At 41.6% G+C, this 27,039-nt stretch overlaps 2 protein-coding genes across 6 annotated transcripts in view; one reads left to right on the forward strand and one right to left on the reverse strand.

Annotated features, from left to right (window-relative positions):
* The window catches only part of zgc:73226 (uncharacterized protein LOC402792 homolog), a 51,392-nt gene extending 30,588 nt beyond the window's left edge, over nt 1-20,804 (reverse strand). Inside the window, exon 1 of the mRNA XM_061747295.1 lies at nt 20,618-20,804. The gene's annotated coding sequence lies outside the window, so the exon portion shown is untranslated. The remainder of the gene's footprint in view (nt 1-20,617) is intronic.
* The window catches only part of LOC133464999 (mucin-2), a 40,348-nt gene extending 15,551 nt beyond the window's left edge, over nt 1-24,797 (forward strand). For 2 of the 5 annotated variants that reach the window (XM_061747282.1, XM_061747281.1), the window contains 2 exons: nt 2,152-2,226; nt 23,379-24,797. In XM_061747282.1, the coding sequence (XP_061603266.1) occupies nt 2,152-2,226; nt 23,379-23,694 (391 nt within the window). In that variant the 3' untranslated portion in view covers nt 23,695-24,797. Of the gene's footprint in view, nt 1-2,151; nt 2,227-23,373 lie in introns of all 5 variants that reach the window. The other 3 variants (XM_061747284.1, XM_061747283.1, XM_061747285.1) reach the window with 3 other exon arrangements.
* Nucleotides 24,798-27,039: the final 2,242 nt, after the last annotated feature.

The following is a 27,039-nucleotide window of genomic DNA, read 5'->3' on the forward strand; positions in this document are numbered from 1 at the left end:
ACAAGTGCTACAGAAAATTAATGGATGGATGGTTAACATGAACACATAAGTGTCAGAGATGACAGGGTTGCTTAGGGAAGATGAGGCAATCATTGGTAAAGATGTACATTAAAGTAAACACAATATATGCAGCAAAATTACAGTTATTTATTGAAACATAGCAGGAGATTTCAGTCAGATTGGACGATGAAACAATTGTGACATCTACTTAACTGTAACCTTAGCTAAGCAAAATTTTAAGCTAAAAAAAACCCAAAACATTTTCTTCATAGACACTTGAATAGAAGATCCAGGATTGCTCTCTGCAATCCTAACGAGAGAAGGAATGTAGCATCAACGATCATGTCAAACGCTTACTTAGCTGAGGGTTAAATCAAGGGTTAGTCTGGGATGAAGTGTTGAAGCTTGAGGTCAAACTGGGAGCTGAGCCACATTTCAACGTGTAAATATATGACCGGACGCCTCGGGCTAATGGAGCTGTAAACCCGAACTAGCAGGGATCTCTCTGCTCGGGGCCGGGTGTTGCGCGACGGAGCCATCTGGTCGTCTGCAGCCTGACGTAAAGAAGACTCGGTATGAATACAGAAGTTATGAAGGGCTGCTCGTGTGCAAAGTCAACGCCAGTGTGTTGCCAGAGTGCATGCTGTTTTATTCCACGACAGCTCATTTCTCACGGTCAAGTCTGACTCTCTCCGCAGGGAGACAAACACAAGGGGCCACTCACTAATGTAATCATTAACATTGGAGTCTTAGTGAACCTAACTTACGGTGTACCGGTACTTAAAAACATTGGGCTTCATTCATTAATAAATGCATAGAAATGTTTTTACTATGCGCACAAGTTGCGTGCATAAGCAAATTCTCCAACAAAAGTGCCATGTACTCGTGCTATAAGCGCTTTGTTCTCACTGGTTGGACGTCTTTGGCAAACTAGTAGGACAACTGCATGTTACTGGTGAGGAAAAAGTGTCCACTAGTTGACAACTGTGTGCCCTCACGCTTCACCAGCAGTACTAGCAGAATGTATGTCAACTAGTGCACAGTTCTGCCTCACTAGTAACACAAAGTTGTCCTACTATTGTGCAGAAGTCCTGTAGAAATGTCATAAAGCAGTGGAAGGCAATAGCGGAAAAAATGCTAGTAAGACACAATAATTCTACTAGTCCCATGAATTGTCTTAGTAGTGACGATAAAGAATATCCGAATACAGGGACCTTAAGCTGGATATCAAGGATATTGAATAAATGCTGAATCGGTGTTCCGTAGACATCTGTTGTGCCAAAGCTATGCTGCAATACCGCTCCAGTATTTATACCTCCGCCAACTTTTACCGAACATTGTAAGCATTGCGGGCCCCGAAGGCAAACACGGCGTTGGAGCAGATTGAGCGTCATGAGGAGGAACATGAAATATCGCCAGGCAGGAAGCACGGAGGGTCGCGGCGGGGGGGAGCATCTGTAGTTATTTTTACGAGCTCTCATGTCAGTCATGCCACAGCAGAATTCATGACGCATCAGACATCGGCCTTTTTGAGAGATGGCTCGCCGCGCCGACATGCAAGAATCTGCGTCTCGATCTCGCGTTAGTGGTTAGGGGATGGCGTTCAACTCTCATCATCGTTTAATTAATCTACTGTAAGCTTCTCAGTCATCTCTGATGCCTTATCGCCGCGACACGATGAGAGATGGACAGATGGCGTCTGAGGCGTGTAAATCCCAATCACGCATCGTTGCCAGCATGGCACGGACTTCGGAGGCTTCTGCCCGTCTTTTTGCGTCCCACGTGGTGATGAGGCTCGGTCTAATGCATGCAGACTTGACTTTTACCTCATAAGCATTATTTTATGCCCGGAGTGATGTAGTGACTCATGGGTTACGTAACAGCCAGTTGGTGAAGGAAGGGGAGGAGGTTCGGTTGGGGTGAGTAGCGTTCATTAAAAAAATTATCTTGGGATTGATATTTTTTGTGTTAGCTCAATAGGGGGAAGAACACACGTGCACGCTCACACACACACACACACACACACACACACACACACACACACACACTCACGCATGCCCGTACCTCCTCACATACATGTGTGCACACATGCGCACACACACCAAACTCATCCTTTTACCCCTGATATGTCATCTCAATGCTTTTCCACAGAAGACATTCATACCGAACCGGTCAGGACATTGAGAACTGTGGGACTTGCAGGGACTGCGCCTGCATCATTTACAGGTATGCGGATGCACGTGTGTTGTGTGTCTCATGCTAGATTTATGCTACAAGGTTTAAGTGAGACAATCCCAATTTATTTATTTTTTTACTCTCAAATGTCACATTTGTGATATGCGTCAAGGTAGCGTAAAAAAAGGGTGGGGTGGGGATGTTGGAGCACACAAATCGGATATCTTCAGATTGGAATCAGACCTCCTACACGTGTGGATAAAAATCCAAAATATATCAGACACCTGCCAGTGCGGGTGCAGCGTAAATGCACAGATGGGATATACACAAAGCCAGCTTGACGTCATCGACATACAGCAATTGGTGACGTGCAAACGCCTGCACCTGCTCAAACCACACAAGTAAACACATTAAAAAACATCTAATGTAAGTCTGAAAATTTGACAATATGATATGAACATGCTACATTAGAGTTGTGCCCTTCATTAAGCAAGACAAATATCTGCCAGTGGAGTAATATGGAGGTTCTATTGTGTTTTTGTACAGTACAGTATAATTGTTCTCTATTAAAACACATAAGAAAAAAATGTGGGTGTTTTTTGGGGGGCGCTGGAACGGATTAATGGCATTTCAATTCATTTCAACAGGGAACATTGATTTGATACACAGTGTGAGTAAATTGGGTTACAAGCTTGGTCATGGAAATAAACTTGCAAGTCAAGGAACCATTGTACTGTGTACGTATTATGTATTTCTGTTTACTGTGTTGAGGCTTATAGCGTTACGTGCAATATGTGCGTCTGTGCATGCGGGTTGTTTCATGCCGTACAGGATATGTGTCACTTGAAATGGACATTCCCCAAAAATCGGACCTATACATTCAATCGGAATTGGGCACTTGGACCTGCAGTGTAAAAGCAAGCTAAGTGCGGTTATTTGCTGCATCCCTCGCGTTACATGTTAAGGCAACGAGAGCACATTGCGTGTCTCGGCGCGCGGTTATTGTGCATCGCACTGTCATCGCGCATCACATCAATTCGGGGAATTCGGTCTTATGGCTTCATCGCCGCGAAGGGCGTAGAGTCGCTCCCCTGCGTGGCTGTGCTCTTGCGTCTCAATAGAGGAACCTACGACGCACCAAGATGTTGGTGTGGAATTCAAATCTAATTAAGCGAAAACACAGCGAAGACCAAATTGTTGACAAGCCACAAAATTTCTGGGAGAAAATCCTTCAGACAGATGAGATTAGGGTTGCACAATTATGGCCAAAATGATAATCATGATTATTTTTTAATCAATATTGTAATCATGATTCTAAATCACGATTATTCCTCAACAGGGAAAACATTTGTATTTTTATTGCACTACTTTTCAACAAACAGTATGTAAACAGGTTTCATTGCAAAAATTAAACTTTAAACAAGAAAATGGTAGATAAAAAATACAATTTATCCAAGACGGCCTAACTGAAAAAATATATTACAGAGTTCAATCACAAAGTGCAACTCAATGGAAGCAAATATAGTTTGTCTGTAACCGTGGACATGAAGTGCAAGTTCGCGTTAATGTGAACATTTGGTTTACATTGGATACAGTAAGGGTGATAAAATGCAAGAAAAAAAAAGATTTGATTGTATTGTGTAAACAGGGACAGTTTTAATGGCATTTCAAATGAAACATTGACATCTTAAATCTAAAAAGGACTGGTTTAGCTGAAGCGCCCGGGAGTTCCATTTAAATAAAGGTGGAGGTTTTTTTTTAACGATACAGCTAACAATTAATTACATCTGCTCGCCAGAAGCTGAGCTGCACTTTATTTGTCTACAGACGAGGTGTCCAGCGAGACCACCTGGTGGTTACTAACTCATAGAAGGCACTACCGCAACAACAACAACACAATGAACAGCTCCAAGTCTTGCTGAATATGTTCTGCGTGGGACCCCTAATAATCGCTCCAACATATTACATAATCACCCCTGCATTTGCTTATTATCCTTTTCATGCCTAGTTTTGAACAGATGTAAGGGGAAAATTGAGGCAAGCCGACGTGGAGGTTTGTCTCGGAGTTTTGACACCTGTGCATTAGGGCCACCATCTTTTTTGGTGGAGTCTTTATGTTTAGTAACAAATCCAAATAGTGTTATTAGTGTGCAACAAAGCACTGCGGGGGAAAGAGAGCCGACCTGCACAGGGCTAGCATGGGCAAATCTAATTTGATTATGACTCAGCTGATTGAGCTTTTCACCTCGACACCTCACATGGCAGACAAACAATGTCATAACTCATAGAACGCACTACCGCAACAACAACAACACAATGAACAGCTCCAAGTTCCTCATCCATCCTCTTAACTGCAAGTCTGGGCGAAGGTGGCAGGTACACGAGTCGGACTGATGGCGTCGCACGATTAGATTTAGCGGCGCGCCCGTCGCCTCATTATTCGGGCACGCTCATGTAAATGGTTCCTACGGCTACGCGACGTCGTTGACATTCGCCTGATTGGCAAACAAATGTAATCGTTCCCCGAGTCGACTTACAATAGATGACCACCTTCCTCCTGGATCTACCCAGTGATTTGTTTGTAAAGTTTGCCCAGCTCTGACTGCATCAAAGGAACATTTCAAAGTATCAAATTCAAACAGTGGTGCCTTGAGATACGAGTTTAATTTGTTCAGAGACCACTCTCGTATCTCAAAACATTTGTAACTTAATTCATTTTTTCCCCACTGAAATGAATGGAAATGCAATTAATCAGTTCCAGCCCACCCAAAACACATCAAATTCATTTTTGTCAATCATGTTTTTTTCATAAGTAAAAATAGGACTCAAAAGTATTGTACTGTGTAAAATCACACAATAGCATTTGGAGCGCAAATAAGAAAATGTGAGCACAGTATTGTCTTTCCTTGTTCTTCTTCTTCTGCGGGGTCTATTGATATTGTCCTTCAAGCAACGAAAAAAGGAAAGCAAGGAAACCACTGAAGCGCACTCGACGCTTCACGATAGGATGTTGAAAATGGAAGCAAGGTATTCAGTGTTTCGGTGGCAGCTTTGAACGCGTCATTGCCTGAAGTGCGATAACTCGCCAATGCCAGCTTGACGGTCGTCGAAATATATCGATTGGTAACGTATACACAACCGTGTCCGCTCAAACAGCACAAATAAACACCTTTGCAAAAACACCTGCTGTAAATCTAAATTACAATTACAAATTACAGAAAAGCAAGGACAATTATTGTTGGCCTAAACAGGCTACATTAAAGGTTTGTCTCATCGTTAAATAAGCTAAATAATGTGGAGTAAGTGAAGGTTAGCCTCATTTAAACAGGTTGGGTGGAGCGAGGCGGTCGAAGCTAGGGAACCCACTGCAACTCTAAAGTAATGTTATTTTGTTTTTATTATCACCATGAATACAATCCCCCTTTCCGAATTGTTGTTACATAGTATTATAGTTTTCAGAGATGGGGAAGTTTTGGTTTCTGTTTGCTGTAAACTACCATCGTCGGAGTTATACATAAAAAAATGAAATATTTCACTCAATGTGTGTAGTGCATCTCTGTACTATAATATGAGTTTCACTTTTTGAATTGAACTACCTAACTAAATGTACCTTTTAACGCTATTCTAATTTATTGAGATGTACCTGTAGTAATAGTAGTAGTAGGAGTAGTACAGGTGTTAAAAACTGCAGCTTGAAACTAAGTCGATGTTCATCCTAGCAGATAGGACCATTACAGAGCAGGAACATCACCTTTGAAAAAGTGATAATAGATGCATCTGGATTGAAACGGTTTGGAGCATTTCTTGCGCTCCCCTAATAAGACATTAGTCATCATCATCACACCGTGCTTTCACGGATCAGATGAGACGATTCCGCTGGGTCGTCCGTCAAGCCTCCCGTTAATTCGCGATGGGGCGGATTGTCTGCTCGGCCAAGGTGATGGGGGAAGAAAAAAGTGTGTGTGGTTGGGGGCTGGGGGACGAATGGTGTAATGGAGAAGCCGTAATATCCGACAGGACAGATTCCACCAATTAAAAAAAAGGAAAAGAAGAAGTGAAGCTGAAGAACATTACATCAGTGGAAATGAAACGATCCCACGGGGGGGGGGGGGGGGGAGAGTTTGGAGGAATGTGAGTGATTTGAGACCAGAATGTTGCCCTTCACCCCACTTTGACCCAGCAGGCACATCAACTGCAACAACGTTTTGAAAGCTCCTGAAAAACATCAATCCAAGTGCTATCTTCACGGCTTATCCTTCTTGAACATTGGAAACAAATTTCAGCTATGATTTTGCATCCCAGACAGCGCCACCCTTATTTATACAAAAGCAGCAGATTGTATTTAAAATAGAACTTGTACAGTGGTACCTTGATTTCACTTACTTTAATCCATTCCGTGACCAAGATCCTAATTTAATTTATTCATGCATATCCTGTATATACTCATATAGCAAATCAATATTTCCCATTGAAATAGAGCCCCTAAAAATTTGCCACCATTTTTCTCATACTTCTTTTTAATAAATAAAAAGTAGCACTGTATTGCATATAAACAAAATAGCTAAAATAAAAGAGACTGTAAAGAAATGAACTGGTTGTATAGCTCAGTTACGATACGTAACATTGCCAGTTAGTCTATGTGAGCATCTGGACGTGAGTTTTGGCCAACCGCAGCTCATTTTGTATTGTTATATTGTTTTCGACTGTTTGTGCAGTTCAATAAACAGCTAAAACTGCATTGAAGAATGTGGCTCTTCTGCATTACAGTGAATCAAATTTTGGCTCACAACACAAGTGAAACAAAAAAAATCCACCATGCGCCTTGTAACTAGGAAAAACTGGTTAAGTACTCGTCGAACCGTATTACTCCACAATGTCACGGAGAGCCTGAAGTCGATTAGTTGCAAATCACGATTTTTGGGGGCTTGAGGAGGAGCCATAACTGCTTGCAGCAACAGATGAATGTGTTGAATAAAAAATAGTTTGGCACCTAAATTGATTTGAATTGTCTCCTATTTCTAATTGGACAGCTTTGCTAAATGAGGGAGAATTAGTAAATGTGGGGGGGGAAAAGCCAGGCAACAGCAGGATTTTGAATAACTTTTCATCCTAAGCTATCAAATGGAAGGAAAGGGGGAAATTATTCCTCTGCACACGGCGATGTCTGTGATTATTTGCAAACACTGAAAACCCACTCCTGTGGCGTGGTCAGAACGAGGAAACGTTTGCCCGTTTGCCCAAGCGGCAAGCACACTGAGCAAGATACATTTGTCTCTTGCCGGAAAAAATGCTCTAACGTGTTCTGCATAAATTGAGAAAAATGAGATGTCCATTATTGGTCAGTCCCCATGTGTGTCTGTTATCTTTTACAAATGATGGCTTGCGACCCCCCAAAATGCCAGCAATATGTAATATATAGGAAAAGACACTTCCTGCATACAATGAACAGTGTACCCCCGCAATTCGTGGGGGGTAGGGACCGGGCCGGAACCTGAATAGCAAAATTCTGTGTATTATGGAAGCCCATTATAATTGCACTGAAAAATTTGTGACTAAGCTGGGAAAAACTGCTGCCAATAAGCATTTTCAGGGGTTGGTCCACCAAAATAAAGAAAACACAAAGAAAAAAAGAAAAAAAAACAAATGGAAAAACAAGAGGGAAAAAATTCAAGATTGATTATTATTTGTTTTCAATTCAGTAAACAGGTGAATCCGCAGGCTCCAAACCGTGAGTGTGAGGGCATCCATTGTAATGAGATCCAATACAAGACAATAATGCTCAGTTTTGTCAGAGCTATATTAACTGAACAGTGTTTATTTGTAGGCTTGCAGTTTGCAGCGTACTCTTTATCTGAATAATCTAAGCATAAAATGAACACTACATCTCGCTTAATGATACAGGGTGTTTAAGTGTGTGGCTTTGTTCTCTGGACTTCTTTCCAAGGCAGAACTTATGTAAAAAGGCTAATGCTACTTTGCATGCAAATGCAGCTGGCGACAGAACATTACATTTTGAACACTTTGTACCCGAGAAGGAATCCCTCCCTAATTGAGCGCTTCATTTGTTCAGCCTTTAAAAAAATAAAGGCCTCACATTACGGCGAGAATAATGCATGACACTTCCAAAACTATTTATCGGGCACCGGTGGCGCATTGATCGCGTATTAATATGTAGATTCCGATTGTGTGACCATGCAGCAGAGTTAATTACCCGCCCCCCCACGTGTTATCATTCTTGTTGCTAATGGCCAACGTGAGAGTAAAGTAGAGTCTAACAAGGAGCTGTTGTGCTTAATCCCTGCGGAGTGCAGCCTAATCAGATCTGGACTCTGCTGCTTTATCTCAGCTCTTCCTCACTCGGTTGCTCCATCACGCATTTGGCTGGAGGAGCTCCACGAGCAGCTGCTTGCACGTAGATTAATGACTCAGGACCCGACGTTTGCGGCCAAAGTAAAAGTCCACCCGGTGTTTTTTTCTTTTTCTCTTTTTTAAAGGCAATCCGTCATCGCCTGCGCTGAGCGGGAGATAATTGAGTAAAGGCTGCAGCGGGGGTTATTCCAGAACTGTTATTTTTGAAATTGCAACTCACAACACAGAAATAAACCGCCCAGGACGTTAAGTCGAAGCTAACGACTTGACTGCTCACACACTGCGGCGGGTAGTACCAGTCGGTACTATTACTCTTAAATCCTGCCAATGATGGTAATGCACATTTCAATCTGACCAGCAACGTACATTGACATGTAGCAATATCCTTCATTTGCACATGCAGTGAAGGGAAAGGTATTAGGGATACCTGATCATCGCGCACCGATTGGACGCAATGACAAGTGGTGCCCAAGGATACTGCCTTTACAAAAAATAATAATAGTAATAATGTCATTTGCAAGTGATCAGATTGCATTTGTAAAACTCTGTACTAGGGCTGTCCCTATCAAATGTTTATATAAGCGATTATGCTAACAATTATTCCACTGGTTCATAACATTTATTTTGCATTAAAGTTTGTTGCTAAATCTTTTTTTTTTCTGATTAAAGTTTATTCAATGATTATTGTTGTTCATTTGGCTTTGTTTAATCATCAAACAAAAGCAACTAAACAATTAAGTAATATAACACGAGAGGGAGAGATGTACTCATCAACCATTTTGAAACAGCTACTTCCTGAGTTCTGATTAATGTGAAGGGCTACTAATTTGATTTACACTACTGAGGCTGATTCAGGTTCAACTACATGCCAGTTACAGGTTGTTTATATTACGGCTGCAAATAACGATTATTTTCGCAATAGATTAAACTGACAATTCCTTTTTTTTAAATAAATGGATTATTATTCAGTTACCGGTTTGGTCTGTAACAATCAACAAAAATGTTGATTGCTGTTTTCCAAAGTAAAAGCAGATGTTTGCAAAAGTCTTATTTTGATTACCGTTAATCACAGTCTGCTATTATGTAGGACTGTATAAATCTGAGAATAGTTATTGTGCAGGGGCTTAAACCAGGGCAATTTTAAATTAAACAATGGCTCAAAATAATTAAACAATTATCAAAATAGTTGCCGATTACTGTGATAATCGATTAGTTGTCGATTAATTTTTAATTGTTGCACCTTTACTCTGTACTGACCCATATCTACATGAGTTGTTGTGGTAACTCTTATCACTGTCATTTTTATTATGGAAAATCCCTTGTGAGACATGTTATACAAACTCAACACAAGCAGTTTCTCTTCCAGTTGTGTGCCAGCTTGTATCAACACAGCACTTCCGCATTTAAGGTACGGAGGAGGCGTTGTAACCTCCGGACGCCAGGCAAACGCATAGTGACAACATAGGGAACGTGTTGAAACTCAAACCGAGTTGACGCTGAATATAACAGAAAACTAGCGAGCTATCCCTTCCTCTTTAATAAAAAATAAATAAATAAAATACTTTTGATGAAATTTCAACCTCAAAAATCACCAACACTGAAGTATTGAATATACCTGTTACCAACCCCACATTATCAACATCCAATAATCTGGGTTTTGATTTAAATCCAAAGGGGGGAGTGTGTGTGTGTCGGGGGGGGGGGTTCTCCAATCTATTGGTGTAGACTATTGGTATGTGTGTACCTCCCTTTGGAGTCCAGTTTTTCTCAGATTTGGTTTTAGTGTGAAAGCACTCTCGCTTTGTGCAACTGAAACTCTAAGTTGACAAGTCTTATCAGTCTCTCACATGGACTCTGAAATTACTTCGCGAGTGCGTCTCATTTGTCAAAGACAGCCCTGATCAGCATATGCGTGCTAGGCGCAGCAGTGGTACGCCGGAGGACTCCTTCACCGGGCCTGCAACACATGTAGGACCAGAGTTTATCGACTCACGCGAAATCTACGGGGAGTGATGTCGATGAACATTTTGTGACAGCGCCTACAGTAGCGACTCATCTCAAGCCACTCTCACCACACACCCGTCATGAATCAGCGCTTCCTGACGCACATCCGCACTGACACGACATTCCGTCCTGGCACGCCGCCCTTCGATTGCCGAAGACCAGAAAGGGGGTTGAGGAAGTGCAAGAAGGAAACTAGGTTAACTCTCAATAGCTCAACTTTTTACTCTCAACACGCAGTCCTCCATTCACTGCACCGGATCTGTACCCCTCTCAGATAACACATAGTCAAATATTCATCGCCATAAAAATTTAATCACAGAAGCTTTTAGGCTTTAAAAAGTAATAATGAAGTGGGGGAGGATACCAGGCTACAAGATTTTGGTGAGGGACTCTGCGGACAAATCAGTTTGTTAATAAATGGATGATGACACTATGTAAAGATGACTGACATACAGTAAATATAGAGGTACCTTGACGTACGAGTGCCCCGATTTCCAGATTTTCAAGCTTGGTCGATTTTTGCTCTGTGTTGCGAACCGAGATTTGATTTACAAGCGAGCTTCAGATACGCCGGAGCTCAAGTGAAGTGACTAGTACATTGTTTGCTGTTCGTAACCTCGAAATGTTGTATGTCGAGACAGTCCAAAACCGAGGACATTTTGGTTGTGTAGTTAGTGTGTAGTCCAGAAAACAGACAAACATTTTCCCCATTTAACCAAAATGATGAAAACAGTACAGTGATCCCCTGTTCATCGCAAAAGTTACGTTCCAGATCCACCAGCAGTAGGAGAAAGATTAATTTGTTTAATAATTCCACTTGACAGGCTGTTAAGGGGTGTAAAAAGGGAGAGGACGGCCATATTTCTCACTGGTATGACATCCCAGTGGCTTCAGGAAGCAAAAATAATTAAACAAACTGTGGAGACAGGTCTGTTGGAGAAGCAGATTGTTTATGAGGATTATGACGGTGAAGAGGAGCGTAGGGTTACGGTTAAGGTTAGGAGAGTCCATAAAACAGAGAGTGCCTTCTTGTGTCGCGTGACAACGTATTTTTATCCCGCTGCACAAATGACTTCCTTTCGCGCCATTCCTAACCTCGAAACATCGTATGTTGGACTGTCGTAAATCCCCTTTCGATGACGAGCGAATGGATGGAGGAATTCATGATACGTAGATGACTGAGGGATGGATCCACAGACAAGCGCATGAGCGGGTTGATGGACGGCAGCTGGATGGATGTGTACTGATGGGCGAATGAATGACTGGTCGATAGTCAGGTTGATTGCTTCTATCTGCTTCCCTAAGTGTTTCCCCCTCATCTCGGTCCTTCTTCCATCACCATTCATTCACTACCCAAAGTGGCTCAGGCAGACATTTAATAAGGCATCAAATGCTCTCCACGTTGTTCCAACACGGGCCCGGAGCTGCTGACAGCTCCTCTTTGTCTGGGATTCATCCAGGGGAACGTAGCATTTCACATACAGAAAGAGTGATCGTTCCCCCCCAGTAGATAGCTTGGTCTTGCATCCTTCACACACACAAGCCGCTTCCTACTTCCGTGCCTTCAATATAAGTCTATTTCACACCCAAAAGCATGAGGGACGACGAGCACAGCAGCCAAAGCCCTGTTGCTGGAATGCGAACAGCGAGTGAAGGGCGTATGGGAGAGGAGAAGGCACTACCTGCAGCTTGCTGCTTTCCATCGAAGCCAAATGAAGCGGAACACAAGGCAGCTTTATTCAGGGAAACCCACACGTGCGCTATAAATAACGGCATGTAAATAAGCGGCAGTCTGTCCAAACGAAATCTGCACGTCAGTGTACGCGCATTAAGACAAGCACCAGTAAATTACAGATGAAGCCCTCCTCATGTTCACGGTCACCGGGATATTTCAGAAGCACAATCCCGCCTTGGGCCGTTCATTAAACATTGACAATCCTCTGACATTACCATAACCGCCAGTGAAAAGAGCCCACTTCCTGGGAGATAAGATGAATTCCCAGGAAAGTAGCGAGCTTAAAAGGAAGGAGGAGTGGGGGAACGTGTTTCTGTATTTGAAGAGGCAATGAAGCGAAGCGAACAGAACTGATATGAATTTTGAGAGGCAACTCTTTCGTGGACCGGCTCACTTTCCTACGAATTACACCCATATTGAAATATTATGCAAATCCCAAGTACGTCCAATGCAAACATGCAGCATCAGTGTCGAAAGTTGGAGTTGATAAATGGGAGAGCGTGTTTCTTATCGCCTGCAGTCAATCTACCGTTTCTCAGCAGCCTCAACCAGGGATGTGAATTTTAGGAATATAAGCACACTTCGTTGGGTAAAATAGCAAGGGACGGAAAGGGGTGCAATTGATTGTTCGATGAACTCGCAAACAGGGCGGTGGAGCGACCGGTTGTTTGATGCAAAGTTGTGGACGGGTTAAATTTGGCTAAATTGACCATGTGAAGGCAGGGATGCAATGGTTACTTGATGAACTTGTCAAGGATTGCGATTGGTTGTGAGGCCAACTTGTCGATGGGGAGGGTGCAATCAGTTGATCTTTGAACTTGTTAACAGGGGGTACAACCGGTTGTTGACGATGTGTTTGATTGGTCATTCAGTGAACTTGTTGATAGTGCACTCGGTTGCTCAGTGAACTTGTCAAGGGCGTGCAGTTGGTTTTCTGGTAAACTTGTTGACGGGATGGTTCAATCTGTCGCTCTGCACTAAATTGTTGATGCAGTGGTTACGAACAGTAGTTCGGAGCAATATTGTCGGCGCGAAGGTCTCGATGGAGGTGCAACCGGTTGTTCGACAAACATTTCAACTGGTGCGGATGTGATCAATTGTTTGGTGCAAAGAGGTCATCGGGGGTACGATTGGCTGGAATGTACTCTAACCCCATTTTCAGAAATAGCAGCCACATGATTACCATCCATATGATTTTGCATTCATTTGCATTTAAAAGGCGAAGTTTGTAGATGGGGTTAAACTTGAATTATTCTGATCTAATGACGACTTTATACTATTTCTAGCCTTAAATGAGGTCACTTTCTTTCATACAAAGAAAGTGGTGGAACAAGAAAGGAAGGCACATTTAAAATGTATTTCTTTCTGCGTCCATACATGTTCGTTGCTTCAACAAGGCTCTTTACTTGAGCAGTCCGTGGTCGGCCGGCCTATCGATTAATAAGGTTAAGTCCCCAGAGCCGATACACACGGAGGCAATCTTCAAGATTGGTTTTGCTCTTTCAAACACACCGTCTGTCCATATCTGACGAGACATTGATCCTCTGACAACTACGCATGGCCTCCTCCGACCAATAACACATGGAGGCGGCTGAGAGAAGAAGAGATACATTTCAACGGATAGAAACCCGACACATACAAGCTGCTGCGCTTTCAGTATAAATGAACGTGAGAGACATATTTTCACTCTCTGAAGAAAGATTTGTCAAGATTCTTGACTTTGACCTTTCTCTAACGACTCTGTCAGAGCTTCCAGACCTGCTTCTTTGTGTGTGTGTGTGTGTGTGTGTGTGCGCGTGTGCGCCACACAACGGATGAGGCGGATAATGGAGAAGTGGTGTGTGTGAAACGTGTAAAAGGGCAGGCCAGGCAGTTCCTCTGCAGTAATCCATCTTTACTTCAGGGCTGAGCCGCCGCGCAACAGGCGCCTCGCGGGGGACGAGGATACACACCGAAGGCGTCGGCCTCATTCTGAACTGTGCAGATGAAATGTACAACCAGCAGTCGTCGGGGATTTGGCGGCTGGGGGCAAGGGGAATTATTTGTTCTATGTACGGTGCTCTTTCACGCAAACCCCAAAAAGAGAAGATTGGGCTAAAAGTTCTTTACCTATTAAACACGACGGGCTTAGATGCTGTAGTTTAGTTTGAACTATAGTGGTACCTTGATTTATGAGTTGAATTCATTCTGAGACTAAGCTTGTAACTCAATTTACTCATATTTCATTTTTCCTACTAAAATGAATGGAAATGCCACTGATCCTTTACTGATCCGTTTCAGAAAAAAGCAATACAAATTTTTGTTACGTGTTTTTAATAAAGAAAATAGTAATGTCTTGTATAAGAACAGTATAATATGATAAAAGTAAAGAAAAAAAAGGTTTTTATAAAGTTTAATTACTGTACATACTGTAGTATTTGTGTGTTGGATGTGCGCCTTTAAGGGGCGTGGCCGAAGGAGTAATGTCAGGAGCTGGAGTTGGGTTGGCCGGTTATTTCAGTGCTGCTACCGTATAGTTCTGAGGTTCAGCATTCGAATCTCGACTGTGGCCCTCGTGTGCTGAGTTTGCATGTTCTCCCCATGCTTCTTCCCACGTTCCAAAAGCATGCGTGTTAGGTTTGAATTTAAGACTTGAATGTCCATATGAGTGAATGATTGTTTGTCTATATATTTATTTGCAGGATCTCTGTGTGAACAAGGCTTACAAAAACACACTGAGAATGTAGTACAGCAGCTCTACAGTTTCATCAACGATTAAATCCTTGTAGTCGAAGGGGACACTAAATAAAACTGTGACCAGTGTGTTGCGCACACGTGAAAAATCTCCGCTTCGCTGGTGAGGTTACAATAATCCTTTCACAAAACAGTGCAGCCATCATGTCCAGTGTTGGTTTTATGTGACAGATGTACTGCCGGGCGTGAAAACCTGAGCAGCCAAGAGGCGCGAGGAAAAAAAAAAGGAGATCTTGTTTTGCCGTCATCACAGCGCTCCCAACTGGCGGCGACGCCGGGAGCCAGATGGCGCCCATCACCGTGAGGAGGTGGGAGATTGGGGGTGTAGGGAGGGGGATGAGGGGAGCACTGCCTCATGTGGATGATGTGTCATATAAATACTAATCACGCTTGAAACCTGCCCACGGTTAAATTAGATCCCTAAAGCTCTTCCACTCGCACCCACTCACTCCGAGCTGCTTGCCAGTGGTGGGAAATAACAAAGTACAAATACTTCATGACATAATTAAGTAGATTTTTCAGGAATCTGTACTTCACTTGGAGTATTTATTTTTCAACTGACTTTTTAATTTTACTCCCAACATTTGGTAAAACAGATACCTTCACTAAAAAAATGACATCATCCGGGGTCCACATCTTGATTGCGTGAGATCTTGTGCTCTTATGAGGTGGAAAAAAACGATATCGGCGATGTGGAGGATGTGAACCAGGGAACATTAATGACGACTGCAACTGATTCAGGATTGCAAGATATTCAACATCCAAGAAGAATCATCACCATCATCGTCTTTATTGTCATAAATACAGTGGTGCTTTGCGATACGAGTGGCCTGACATTTTTTGAGAATCTTTGCTTTGAGTTCATACATCCAATGTGACTGTTTTTCACTTGTTATCATTAGCTAATTTAGATTTTCTTTCCTCGTTCACGCTAGCAAAGCTATGGCAACACATTGTTTCGATAAGTAGAGTCAACGCTAGCTCACGCTTAGCTTAAAAACAATGACAACATGAGACGTAATGTTTTCTTCTCTTTCTTCCCAAGTTAAAATGGTATCGTATATAATTGACAGACATTCAGTTTTACTTTTTACTTTTTAACTTAAGTACGTCCCAGAGTCTGTACTTTTTACATGATTGAGATGAATCTGTACTTTTACCAGTCTTTTTTACAGTAGTATCTGTGTGAGTGAGATTTTTGCCACTTCTGCTCATCACGTGTATTGTAGTAAACGCACCGCATCCCGGTTGGGTCAGTTCGTGTGGGAGCAGATGGTGAAGACACCTTGAGCCGCAGTGGGGCTATATTCAGGTTATACACGCTGCCGCAATCTTTCTTCCTCATCACGACAGGGTGAAGGTCCCCTCGCCTCCAAAAGTCCGGCACAGATTGCAGTTATTGTAGAAACACTTTGGGCCCGTCTCTCCTCAAAGGCTCATGGAGGAAGCGAAGTGCACATGAAAAATGGAACAGATTGAAAAGAGCACAGAGCTAAGTTGAAAGGACTTCAATGAACTCCTTTGTGGAATGGAAGTGTCATGTTTTTTTTTTGGGGGGGGGGGGGGGGGGGGGGGATGATTCAGATGTTCCAAACTTTGCACGAGCAAATCTTCTCTTGACCTTTCTGTTAGCTGACTACTACCTGAAATATGACAGCCATTTGTTAAACAAAAGAAAGAAAAAAAACCCTTCTAATTTGGCATAAGGGGCTAATGGGAAAGTGCCCCACCTGATCCAGTAGATGGTGCTGTGATGAAAAAGGGTTGACACATTTAACCTGCTGAGTTGCGATTACATTTTCAAAACAAAGGCGCATCGCCTCAAAAAGAAAACTTCATTTACTCATTTGAAGAGAGTACTAGGTGTTTATTTGAGGGAGGCATCTATTTGAGAGGAGGCCTTTATTTGGACAGATGCTTGTGTAAGGCAAACGTTGAAAGAACGTCAATGGACGCCTAAGTGGAATGGATGTGTCGTGTTTTTTGGGGGAAAAAAAGTTTTAGGTATTTTTGTTAGTTTTAGTTTTAGGAAACTTTGCAAAAGTAAACCTTCTTTGACATGAACTTTCTGTGAGCTGAGTACTACCTGGAAGACGAAAGCCATTTGTCAAAGAAAATGTTTTGTTAGAATCTTTTATATGATGTGGTTTTATCATGTTTATTGCTCTTATTTCCCTGTCCTTTCTCTGCTGCGAGAGGCAGCGGATCCTTGAGTGTTGTTTAAACACTCAGCTGTCAAAGCAGCGATCAGTCAATACCTAAATAATGCATGCGGCGCATCATTTAGCAGCCATTTTATCATCCTCATGACCACCGCGTGAAGCAAAAATAATTTCACCCCGGTAAGCGAAGGCGCAGCATCCCCATCATGGAAACACAGGGATCATTTCTGTGGGCGGCCGCTGGCTTGACTTGTTAGGACAGACTGTGTCAGCACACCTCAGCGCATATGTTGCACTAAATTTGTCCCACAACAGAGACGCTGAAACAGTAGATTTCGCTCCAATTTCCTCAATAGCAGCAATCCTGGCGGAGTGACACTTCAGTGCCTTTGCGCACAAACACACACACACACACTCAATCTCACACTCTTGCACGCACATTCTCCCTGCCAGATTTGCCAAAGCTACTTCTGGTGTAAGATTCTATCCACTTGCAGTGCAATAACTGCTCTTGAAAACGCAGGTGTACTGTAGACTGCATAGACTATGTATAATTGAAATCAGAATCAGAATCAGAATCATCTTTATTTGCCAAGTATGTCCAAAACACACAAGGAATTTGTCTCCGGTAGTTGGAGCCGCTCTAGTACAACAGACGGTCAATTTACAGAACACGTTGGAGACATAAAGACATTGACAAAAAAACAATTGTGCAAAAAGATGCAGAGTCCAACGGCATGTTCACAAGGCGTACAGAAACCCACTGTTTTCCAAATTATCACAACATAATTAACTTCTCTCCCAGCTGTATTCAACCTACATTTAAGTACAAGTCACGCCAGCAAGCTACACTATGAATTCCAGATCATTGCATTGCAATGCCGGGGACGTCCCGCATTAAAGAGGCTCTACAAAAACGCGGCAAACTGCGAGCTAATTGTGCACTTTGGGGGATAAAGACTCAGAATATTTCCCTGAGATTGCACCCAAACAAAGTGGACATTAAATAATTATGAAACATAACACCAAATAAATGTTACTGTGTTGTAAAAATACCTCACCAGTGATGCGACATTGAGATTTCCTAGGAATGTTGTAAAAAGGATCATTTTGATACTATAATCATTTGCAGGTAACTATTTTCAGAAATCATTAACATGATCAGCATTTTCAATTAATAATGATGTATGTATTGAATTAATGAATAATAATTCAATTAAATGTTATTGTTTGCATATTTGTTATTGCAGAAGTGTGTGTCAAACTGGTAGCCATTCGCATTAATCAGTACATACTGCGCTTGTATCAAGTTTTTGCTCTCAAGTCAAAGCACACAATAAAATAAAAACAAAAATGAAAAACTCGTAAATTGGATCACTCGTATCTCAAGGTGCCACTGTATATGATATCAGAGCATCTACTTGAGGTACAAAATATGGCCCCTGAAATGCTAGGCCTTGACAGATGTCTCCAAGCGTTTTCATCTTTCAACATCCCGGTTAGTCGTTTGTCCAACCACGAGCTTTGTCGGTGATATTCGGCGCCGCTTGTTCCCAAGCGACACGTTTTACTAAACGGGTTTCTCCGAGCAGCGAGTGACAGATGCCTCGCGCGTCAGCTGGGACGCCTCCCAAAGTAAACCAGAGCGGTGACCGGGACTTTGCGAGGAACAGATTTTCTCCCCACAGAGCGGACGGATTGCAGCTGCCAGCCTCACATTTGGCTGCTGTTGTCATGTATTTGAACTTGCCTCATTTGTACACTTTGCACAGCATCCCCACCTCGCAAATGGAGTCCACGGAGTAATCGACGACAGGACCACAATGGCGGGTCTTCAGTTGAATGCGTTTATTTGCTTGCATTTCCCCAGTAATCATTCATCCTTTCACTCGCTCTTTGCCAAGCTATTTGACGCAGCGTCTGATCTTTAACCCGCAGCATTCTTCATCCGCTGTCTGTAAACAACACATTGTCTTATTTATTCATCGACATGCCAGCGTGTCTGTGGTTGCTCTGAAAACCCTACGGAGAGGGTCAGAGGTTGACTAATAAGGTTGTGTGCAATACAAACACGTAAATGCTTCGATGAAACTCCGAGGTGGCAAAGGTACTCACACTGTGTACCGAAGTAGTACTACCGATACTAAAAAAAAGAATAATAATAAAAAATGAAAATACGGTGATGTCCTTTCTCCATTGAAATTAATGGAAATGCAATCAATCTGTTCCAGCACCCCCCAAAAAACAAATTCTTTTTAAAAATGTTTGATATAGGACAAGTTGCACTTAATAGTACTGTCTGTATAAAAATACTCAGTAATAACATTTGCTCTCCACATAACCAGGGAACACAAAATAGGACTGTATATCTTTGTCCTTCCTTGTTTTGCTTCTGCAAGGTTTATTAGCAGTTGGTAAACCGACCTAATGGTGCATAAGCGGAACCAACTGATATTGTCCTTCCATTATAAGGAAATCAATGTAAATTGATGGCGGCCGGATGTCGTTAAGTTTGCTAGCAGTGGGGCCCGTATCTCGAAAAAGTCAAGGCACTCATCATCTCAGAGCACCACTGTACTCTGTCAAAGTACTCTCATAAAAGTAGAAGTACTGATTCAACTCCTTTACTGAAACAAAAGTATTTTTAAAAAGTACAGACTCTTAGTAACTAATAACAAAATTGTTTTCCTCTTTTATTAACTTGTATGGTGGTCCTACTGAGAAGGAAAAAATATCACTTAACACAACTATGCTACAAGCCAAATACTCACAGGACTGAAGTGACAGCGGGTCCAGAGCAAAAGAACAACAACATGACAAAACAAATAGTAAATTAGCACACGATAACATCAGAAAATCACTGTTTTCTCAGATTAGGTTGAACATTTTTAAAGGCCAGAAGCTATTGTTGTTTAGGCTGGCACAAGACAACACATTCATTCTGTCGCTGTTTTTTTTCCCGCTATATAAAATCCCAAGATCTCAATCAATCGAGAGCCCAACTGCAGTTGATGTTAGCTTTCTCTAGTTACATATTTGTTGCTTTGTGTCGTCATTTGCAGAGGTTGGAAAAAATAAAGGTAGTTTGACAAGTAAGGAGTTTTAGAATGCAGGGAGTAAAAAGGTTGTCAGAAAAATAAACAGTATTCAAGTAAAGTACAGATAACTGATAAATCTATTTGTACTTTGTTACTTCCTACCACTGATGAAACTATGCCAAAAAGACAACGAGATGAACACAATGTTGAGTTTATATATATATATATATATATATATATATAGTTTTGACTCGCTGCCAAGACCTTCAGTGCTCCTTGAGCAGCCTCCAAATATTCTCAATAATAAATGTCGCTGTCTTAAGCCGCGATGTGTTGTGACGATCCGACTGCTTTTAGCGTCCCGCGATTAGCCGGAATTAAAAGGTAAATTCCACTCCTACCTGAGATGACTGGATGATGAATCCCCGAGGGATGATTTATGCATGATGAGGCCTATCCTTGTTCAGTTGCCTCCTCCTGCTTGCTGTCTTTGAGGCTTTTGTTCCTCATCTTCAATTTCAATTTCCTCCAATCCTCCTGGGATTTGATTGGTGGCTCGATGCAACGTTGATGATTGTCTGTGAAAGAACAAGATAGCACTTTAATGTTCAAGGTAGAATGATACAGTCCCCTTTCTGCAGCAGGACTAACGCCGGCTATACTAAGCACCTGCTACAAAAACACCCTCCACGAACAGAGCGGAAATACCACGATTAAAATGGCACCATGAAAGTACTAGTCATTTTAGGTAGCGCTTGAAGAAAATGTGTCATGGGCCATGTTTTGGTTGACGTTGTTTTGATTATATTTTAGTTTTTGTTTTTGTCATGTCATGTTTTTCCCTGTATCCCTTGCCATGTCAATGTCTAGTCTTGCTTTTTTGGTTTTTGTTTCCACCTGTTCTTGTCAGTCGTGTCCGTTGTGTCTACCAATCAGTTTCTCCAGCCACTAGTGTCTTGTCCAAGTGTTGTCTCGTCAGTTTGCTTGTACAGTATTTACTTCCCTGGTTTCTTTCAGTTTGGTTGGTGCATTGTCATCTGTCGTTATATCCCATGTTTCCTTAGTCCTGTCATGGTTCTTAGTGGCAAGTGGTTTGTTTCTTTGTTACTTTGAGTTTAGATTTTTGGACTTTGTTAATTTAGTGTTTGGTGTTCCATGTTCGCCTTTTTTTGTTTTTGAAATTTAATACCTTTTTGAGCCTCCTGTCTTGCCTCCCTGCTTCTCTGTACTTGGGTCCTCCACATTTTGCCTCCACGCCAGCACCACCAAAACCCAATTGTGACAGTAGGAAAAGTTAAGTACAGTAAACCCTCAAGGTGCATATTCCCCCCCCCCCCCCCCCCCCCCCCCCCAGTTTCAGCAGAGCTCCTCAAGCCCAATGTAACAGTTCACGGGGTTGTGCCCGCTGTATGTATTTCTCCCCTGTAACCAAAAAGTGTGAGAACACCTTGTCGAGTGGTGTAAAAAAAAAAAGAGAAAAAAATGAGGCATTGGGTTGTTGTTTTCTGTTATACGGGAATACATCTGAGAGTCCTCCACCAGGCCCTGCATCGCCACAATGGTGGGAGTCCTCATATTTATTCCAAGCATCTGCTGCTGCTGCCGTGTGATGAGAAACACCCGCTAACTAGGCTACTGCTTAATAATAAGCAGGAATAGCAGCAAAGGAATGGCCAAAAAAAAAAAAAAGCGCGTGGGTTCACAGCAGGAAGCAACACACTGCTAGGTGATATCAGTCACATGACTAAGTGTCATCCATTGGTGTTATTTCATACTTTTTGTCATTTCAGAGACATTCAACATTTTAGCTCTAACATTAGCGTTGACAGCCTTGCTATCGAAAAAATTGTCTTGGGAAATCCTTTGAATGCTAAATTATTGGCTGTTACGCGAACTCTCTCGAAGTGAATGATTGTCAAAGTGTGGTACGAGTACCACAAGTGGTATGCGGGCTCCCTATAGTGGTGCGCGAAAGAATCACTGCATATGTACAGTTCCGTTTTATTTAACTTTTAAATTATAAGATTTGCATTGATCTTTAAGAGCTGTTTGTTTTTAAACATGTATTTAGGTCCAATTTTGTATTTACCCTTTATGTGGAAAACATTTGAATTGAATCATTATTTAAGTACATGTTTTTAAATTTTACTATGATGATTTGATGATTCGTGTCATTCAAGTCCATCTGTTCACACTGTGTGAAGTGTATTAATGAGGTAGGCTGTTGTTATGATAATATCTTCTTGTGCTAGCTGGTTAGTTCCCATATGCTAATCTACAGTGAGTAATGACGGTTGTGTTCAATGTTTGATAGCGCTGTTACAGCTTGTATTATCCAAATTTCAAACTTCCTCTTTTTTGTTACCTATTTGGAAATTGAGTAATTTGAATCCATCTTGTGCTGTTTGACAAATAGGATCACTGACTGCTTCTTGTGCTATCTGGTTAGCTGCCATATGCTTGTCAGTAGCAAGCCGTGATGTTTCTGTTCATGGTTAGTTCATTGTTAGATTTTTAATTTTTATTTTGGTAGGTTTCTACATCCTGTTTTCGTTCCCATTCCGCTTAGCTTGATGGGACTCGGAGCCAATATTGACCAACTTGTGTTGTTTGACAAGAAGGAACGCTGAGTGAAGATGTAGTCTGCTACATGAGCTTCTTGGGCTAGCAGGTTAATCAATGGTAGTGATGGTTCTGTTCAATGTTTCATACTGTTTTTATTTGGATAGGTTACTTCCTATTGTTCTCATTCACGTGGCTTGACAGGACTTTTTGTAAACAAAAGACATTCTGTGATGGCACGAATCCCAAAACATTGGTTATTATGCTGAGTGACTCTGAAGAAAATGAAGCACCGTGATAAAACATAAACATAGCTTATAAACCATGTCTGGCTTGATAAGTCTCACAACCAGGACTAGTATTGACCAACTTTTTGTCAACAAAATGACTTAGACTTGATTTTCTGTGACCTTCAAGTTTGTGGTTGTTTGACAAGCAAGAGCACTGAGCGAAGATGTTGACTGGTACGTTAGCATCTTTTAGTAGCTGCTAGCTACAGTATGTCCAATGAATATTATGGATATCTTTATATCCACTGCATCTATTTTTCTGTGACTGACATTTATTTTTTTATTTTTTTTTGCACCCCTCCCAGCGTAGAGCACGACTTTCGTCTTCAGGAAGGACAGGTGGTCCGCACGTGGAAGGTGGGCGACCCTCCCGAGGGCTCGCCCCAGACCTCCACCCCTCCATCCGGCTCGCCCAGCCAACAGGACTCCCCCCAGGCCGTGCGTCCCACTGCGAGCACCAAGAAGAACAGGAAGAAATGCTTCTGGTTCCTCTGAAAACAAAAAAGACTTTTGCTACTGCAATACCCCCGCAGACGGGGGATTTCATGAGCGACCTGGAGGATTTTAACATGCAAATATACAAAAGAAAAACTGTGGGAGTACGAGACACAAAGGTTGAGATTTGAACGCCTTTTTGTTGGAGGTGATGACAATGCCTTGATGTGCTTTTAGAGCTCTCCAAAAAGGCCTCTTCAGCTTTGTTATGGCGCCGGACGGTTGCTTCAAGTGCAATATGACTAAGCAATGATGAGATGTAAAGAGAATAAACACAGATAATATACACTACTGACAGAAAGTTAGGTATCACCATCTTTCGGGTGAAATTTCAGGATGAACCTAGAGGTGGACTTAATTAGACCTTCTCTAAACTTTTGACTGCACATGTCAAACTGTTGTGTTTCGGTACTTTTTGCACAACTTGTTGTCCTCTAACAAGGATTAATATTAATTAATTACCTAATCAATGAATTAATGATGTCAAAATGTGAACAGCATGATTAAGCAGACTGTTTAATTACTGACTGAACCAGGAAATGTTTTGGTCTCTTTGCAGATTAAAAACCATGAATTTTGTCATTCAGCTCCTTGTTAGAGGGCAGCAAGTTGTACAAAAAGTACTGAAACATTGAACAGTTGGACACATGCATGCAAACGTTTAGAGAAGGTCAAATTAAGTGGGCTTGTAAAGGTTATAGTGCATTTTAGGTTCATACTGAAATTTTAGAAAAACACCTCACTTTCTTTGAGTAGTGTATAAAAACATATCTACAGTATGTATATATATATATATATATATATATATATATATATATATATATATATATATATATATATATATATATAAGATCAAAAGGAGCTGTTTTACAAATATATAGAAGATCAAAAGGAGCTGTTTTACAACATTAAGAGATTTTGGAGTCATCGTCATTAATGGACTAATGAGGGTCAGAACACCAGCTTTTATACTCAGAGACATTTAAAGACACCATCAAAGACTTGTATTTAAAATATTGAAAAGATACGTCTTTTACTATTATAATTGTGGAAGAAACCACAACACATTTCCACATGAGCAAACATTTCCCTTCCCACACACATTCTCCCACACATATATAAACTACATTTACATTAAAAAGTACAGTATATAAGAGACTTCTGTGCATATTCTGCCATGATGTTATATTTCAGATATGGAATAATGCTCTATAAAAAAAAGTATTTTACCACAGCTGCTTGGAGTGTGGCCTCATTTCGGAAGACTCAATTTATCTGGTTGGAGACTGAGGGCTGTGCTGCAGCAAAGTGGAGACTGAGGAGTATAACACTGCAGCGTAAAGGTAAGCGATGTGTGTTTATTTTAGTCATTTCAAGTCGTGTATCGTCAAATGTTACAATCTCTCGATGAATAATAAGTTGAACAAAATATAAAGTCATGTATCTATCCACATTCTGTAGCTTATCCCTTTTCGGGTTGTGGGGAGCTGGAGCCAATCTCAGTTTACAATGGGCTTTAGGCATACTACACCCTGGACTGGTCGCCAGTCAGTCACCGAGCACATATCGAGAAAGACAACCAGTGATACTCACATTCACATCGTCACTGAGTAGGGGTTGAAACCATGCAAGTCTGGCAAGTGAACAATTACGCCATTAATGACCTTAAATTAAATCTAATATATAAATGAATTCAATTTAATTGAATTACAATTTTTTAAATTATTTAATTTATTATATGTGTTATAATTCCTCAAGGGGAAATGATAACGAAGCTGAACCATACCCACGCAGTTTATTTGTTTTCTGGGGGGTGGGGGGTTACCGTCTTTTGTCTCCTCTCAAGTAAAATGCATGCTAAATAGGGTTTAAGTCTGGAGATGTACTAGCCTCAACAATTGACTGCAGCCTCGTTTTCAGGGGTTGCTCACTTTTAAGCAGGTACAGGGGTTCCTCAGTTTATGTCGGCATTCCTATGTTAACCCAAATTTGTACGCAAATCCGAACACGCCGTAGTCAATCACTAATGGAGTAGTAGGCCATAAATATGAAATAATCAATTTCATCATTCAAACTAGTTCATAATTTTGAAATATCATAAGTCAGCACTGTTGTAAACTGAGGACCCCCTGAACGACAGTAAGTTTCAGGAAAAATGGTTTGTGCGTAGTTTCTGCGTAATCCTTGACAGAGTTTTTAAAAGGTTGATTTTCCATGGCATGCAAACGTGTCAAAACATGAAGAAAAACACCCGTTTTTAAAGATTAAGTGTCCGTGTGGCTACGGTCTGAACCAGGCCAGCTCTAAATGCTTTTCTGTCCTTTTCACTCACACATTCCACTTTCCTGGACACTGCAGGGCAACTCTGAGGAAATTAAGCCTCAGCTGTTTGACGGCTGTGAGAAGTCCCAAATATTACTACTTAGTGATTCATGACACACATAAGCTGCTTCTAGCAAGGCTCCGAGGTGGTGTGAGCTTCTGGCCTCTTTTTAGCTACAGGAAAAGCGACATTTTGTGGAGCTAGTTTCTCGGCTACTTTCCATAATTGGTGCAAATAAAGTGATTGTGTCTTTTACTTTACAGTATGTAGCACAGCCAAGTATGGATACAGTAAACCAAGGGGCCGAGCCTTGACATGAATAGCAAAAAAATACTATCGATGCCCTCCCTTGGCTATGTTAATAGTTTCAACAGTAAATATACCACAAACTATGACTATCATTTCATAGTGATCTTACAACATTACCCTTAAAATTAAATGGCTTACCGGTGATTTCGGGGCGGGGGGGTGGGGGGGGGGGCCACATGCAACAAAGACTCTCCATAACATCCACTAACAACCCAGGCTAAACTTAGATAGGAGTCCCTCAGTCAAGATGTATCACGTCAACATACTTTCTTGACACCAATTACAACTTTCGTTTTGGTCATAATAGCTATCATATTTTTTGGGAGAAAGTCAGACATTTTCAAGAAAAAATTTGCATATTTTTATAAAAATGTTCAATATTGGAGCAAAAAAATGTAATCATAGGAGGAAAATTACATATATTTTTGAAATAATGAATAATTGAAGGTAAAATCTGTGTAAAATGCTCTGTTGCAACAATTTTGCAGGATCTCTGAGTGAAAGCGTGCAGCTTTTCCGCCATTTCTTTAGCGGGTTTCAAATTGTTGCAAAATAAAAATTGTTCAGACTTTTAGCTTTTCTCACGGTTTCCTTGTAAATTTTCTTGAACACACACATCAAGATGTTTTTTTTTGGGCAAAGCGCATGTAAAACGGTTCCCGCCGGAGCCCGGTGATTTGAGTTCTGTCGCAGTGTCGGTGGGACAAAAAGTGGCATATACCGCGCGGCGTGCCTCGTTTGTGGCGCCGTGGACTTGTCAGTCATTAATCTGCTACTGCGCAGCCTGTAATCCTCCCAATAGAGTGTAGTGGGCTCACAGCGAGTGGCAAGGATCTGAGCCCAG

Source organism: Phyllopteryx taeniolatus, chromosome 15, assembly GCF_024500385.1.
Source record: "Phyllopteryx taeniolatus isolate TA_2022b chromosome 15, UOR_Ptae_1.2, whole genome shotgun sequence".
NCBI classification, from domain to species: domain Eukaryota; kingdom Metazoa; phylum Chordata; class Actinopteri; order Syngnathiformes; family Syngnathidae; genus Phyllopteryx; species Phyllopteryx taeniolatus.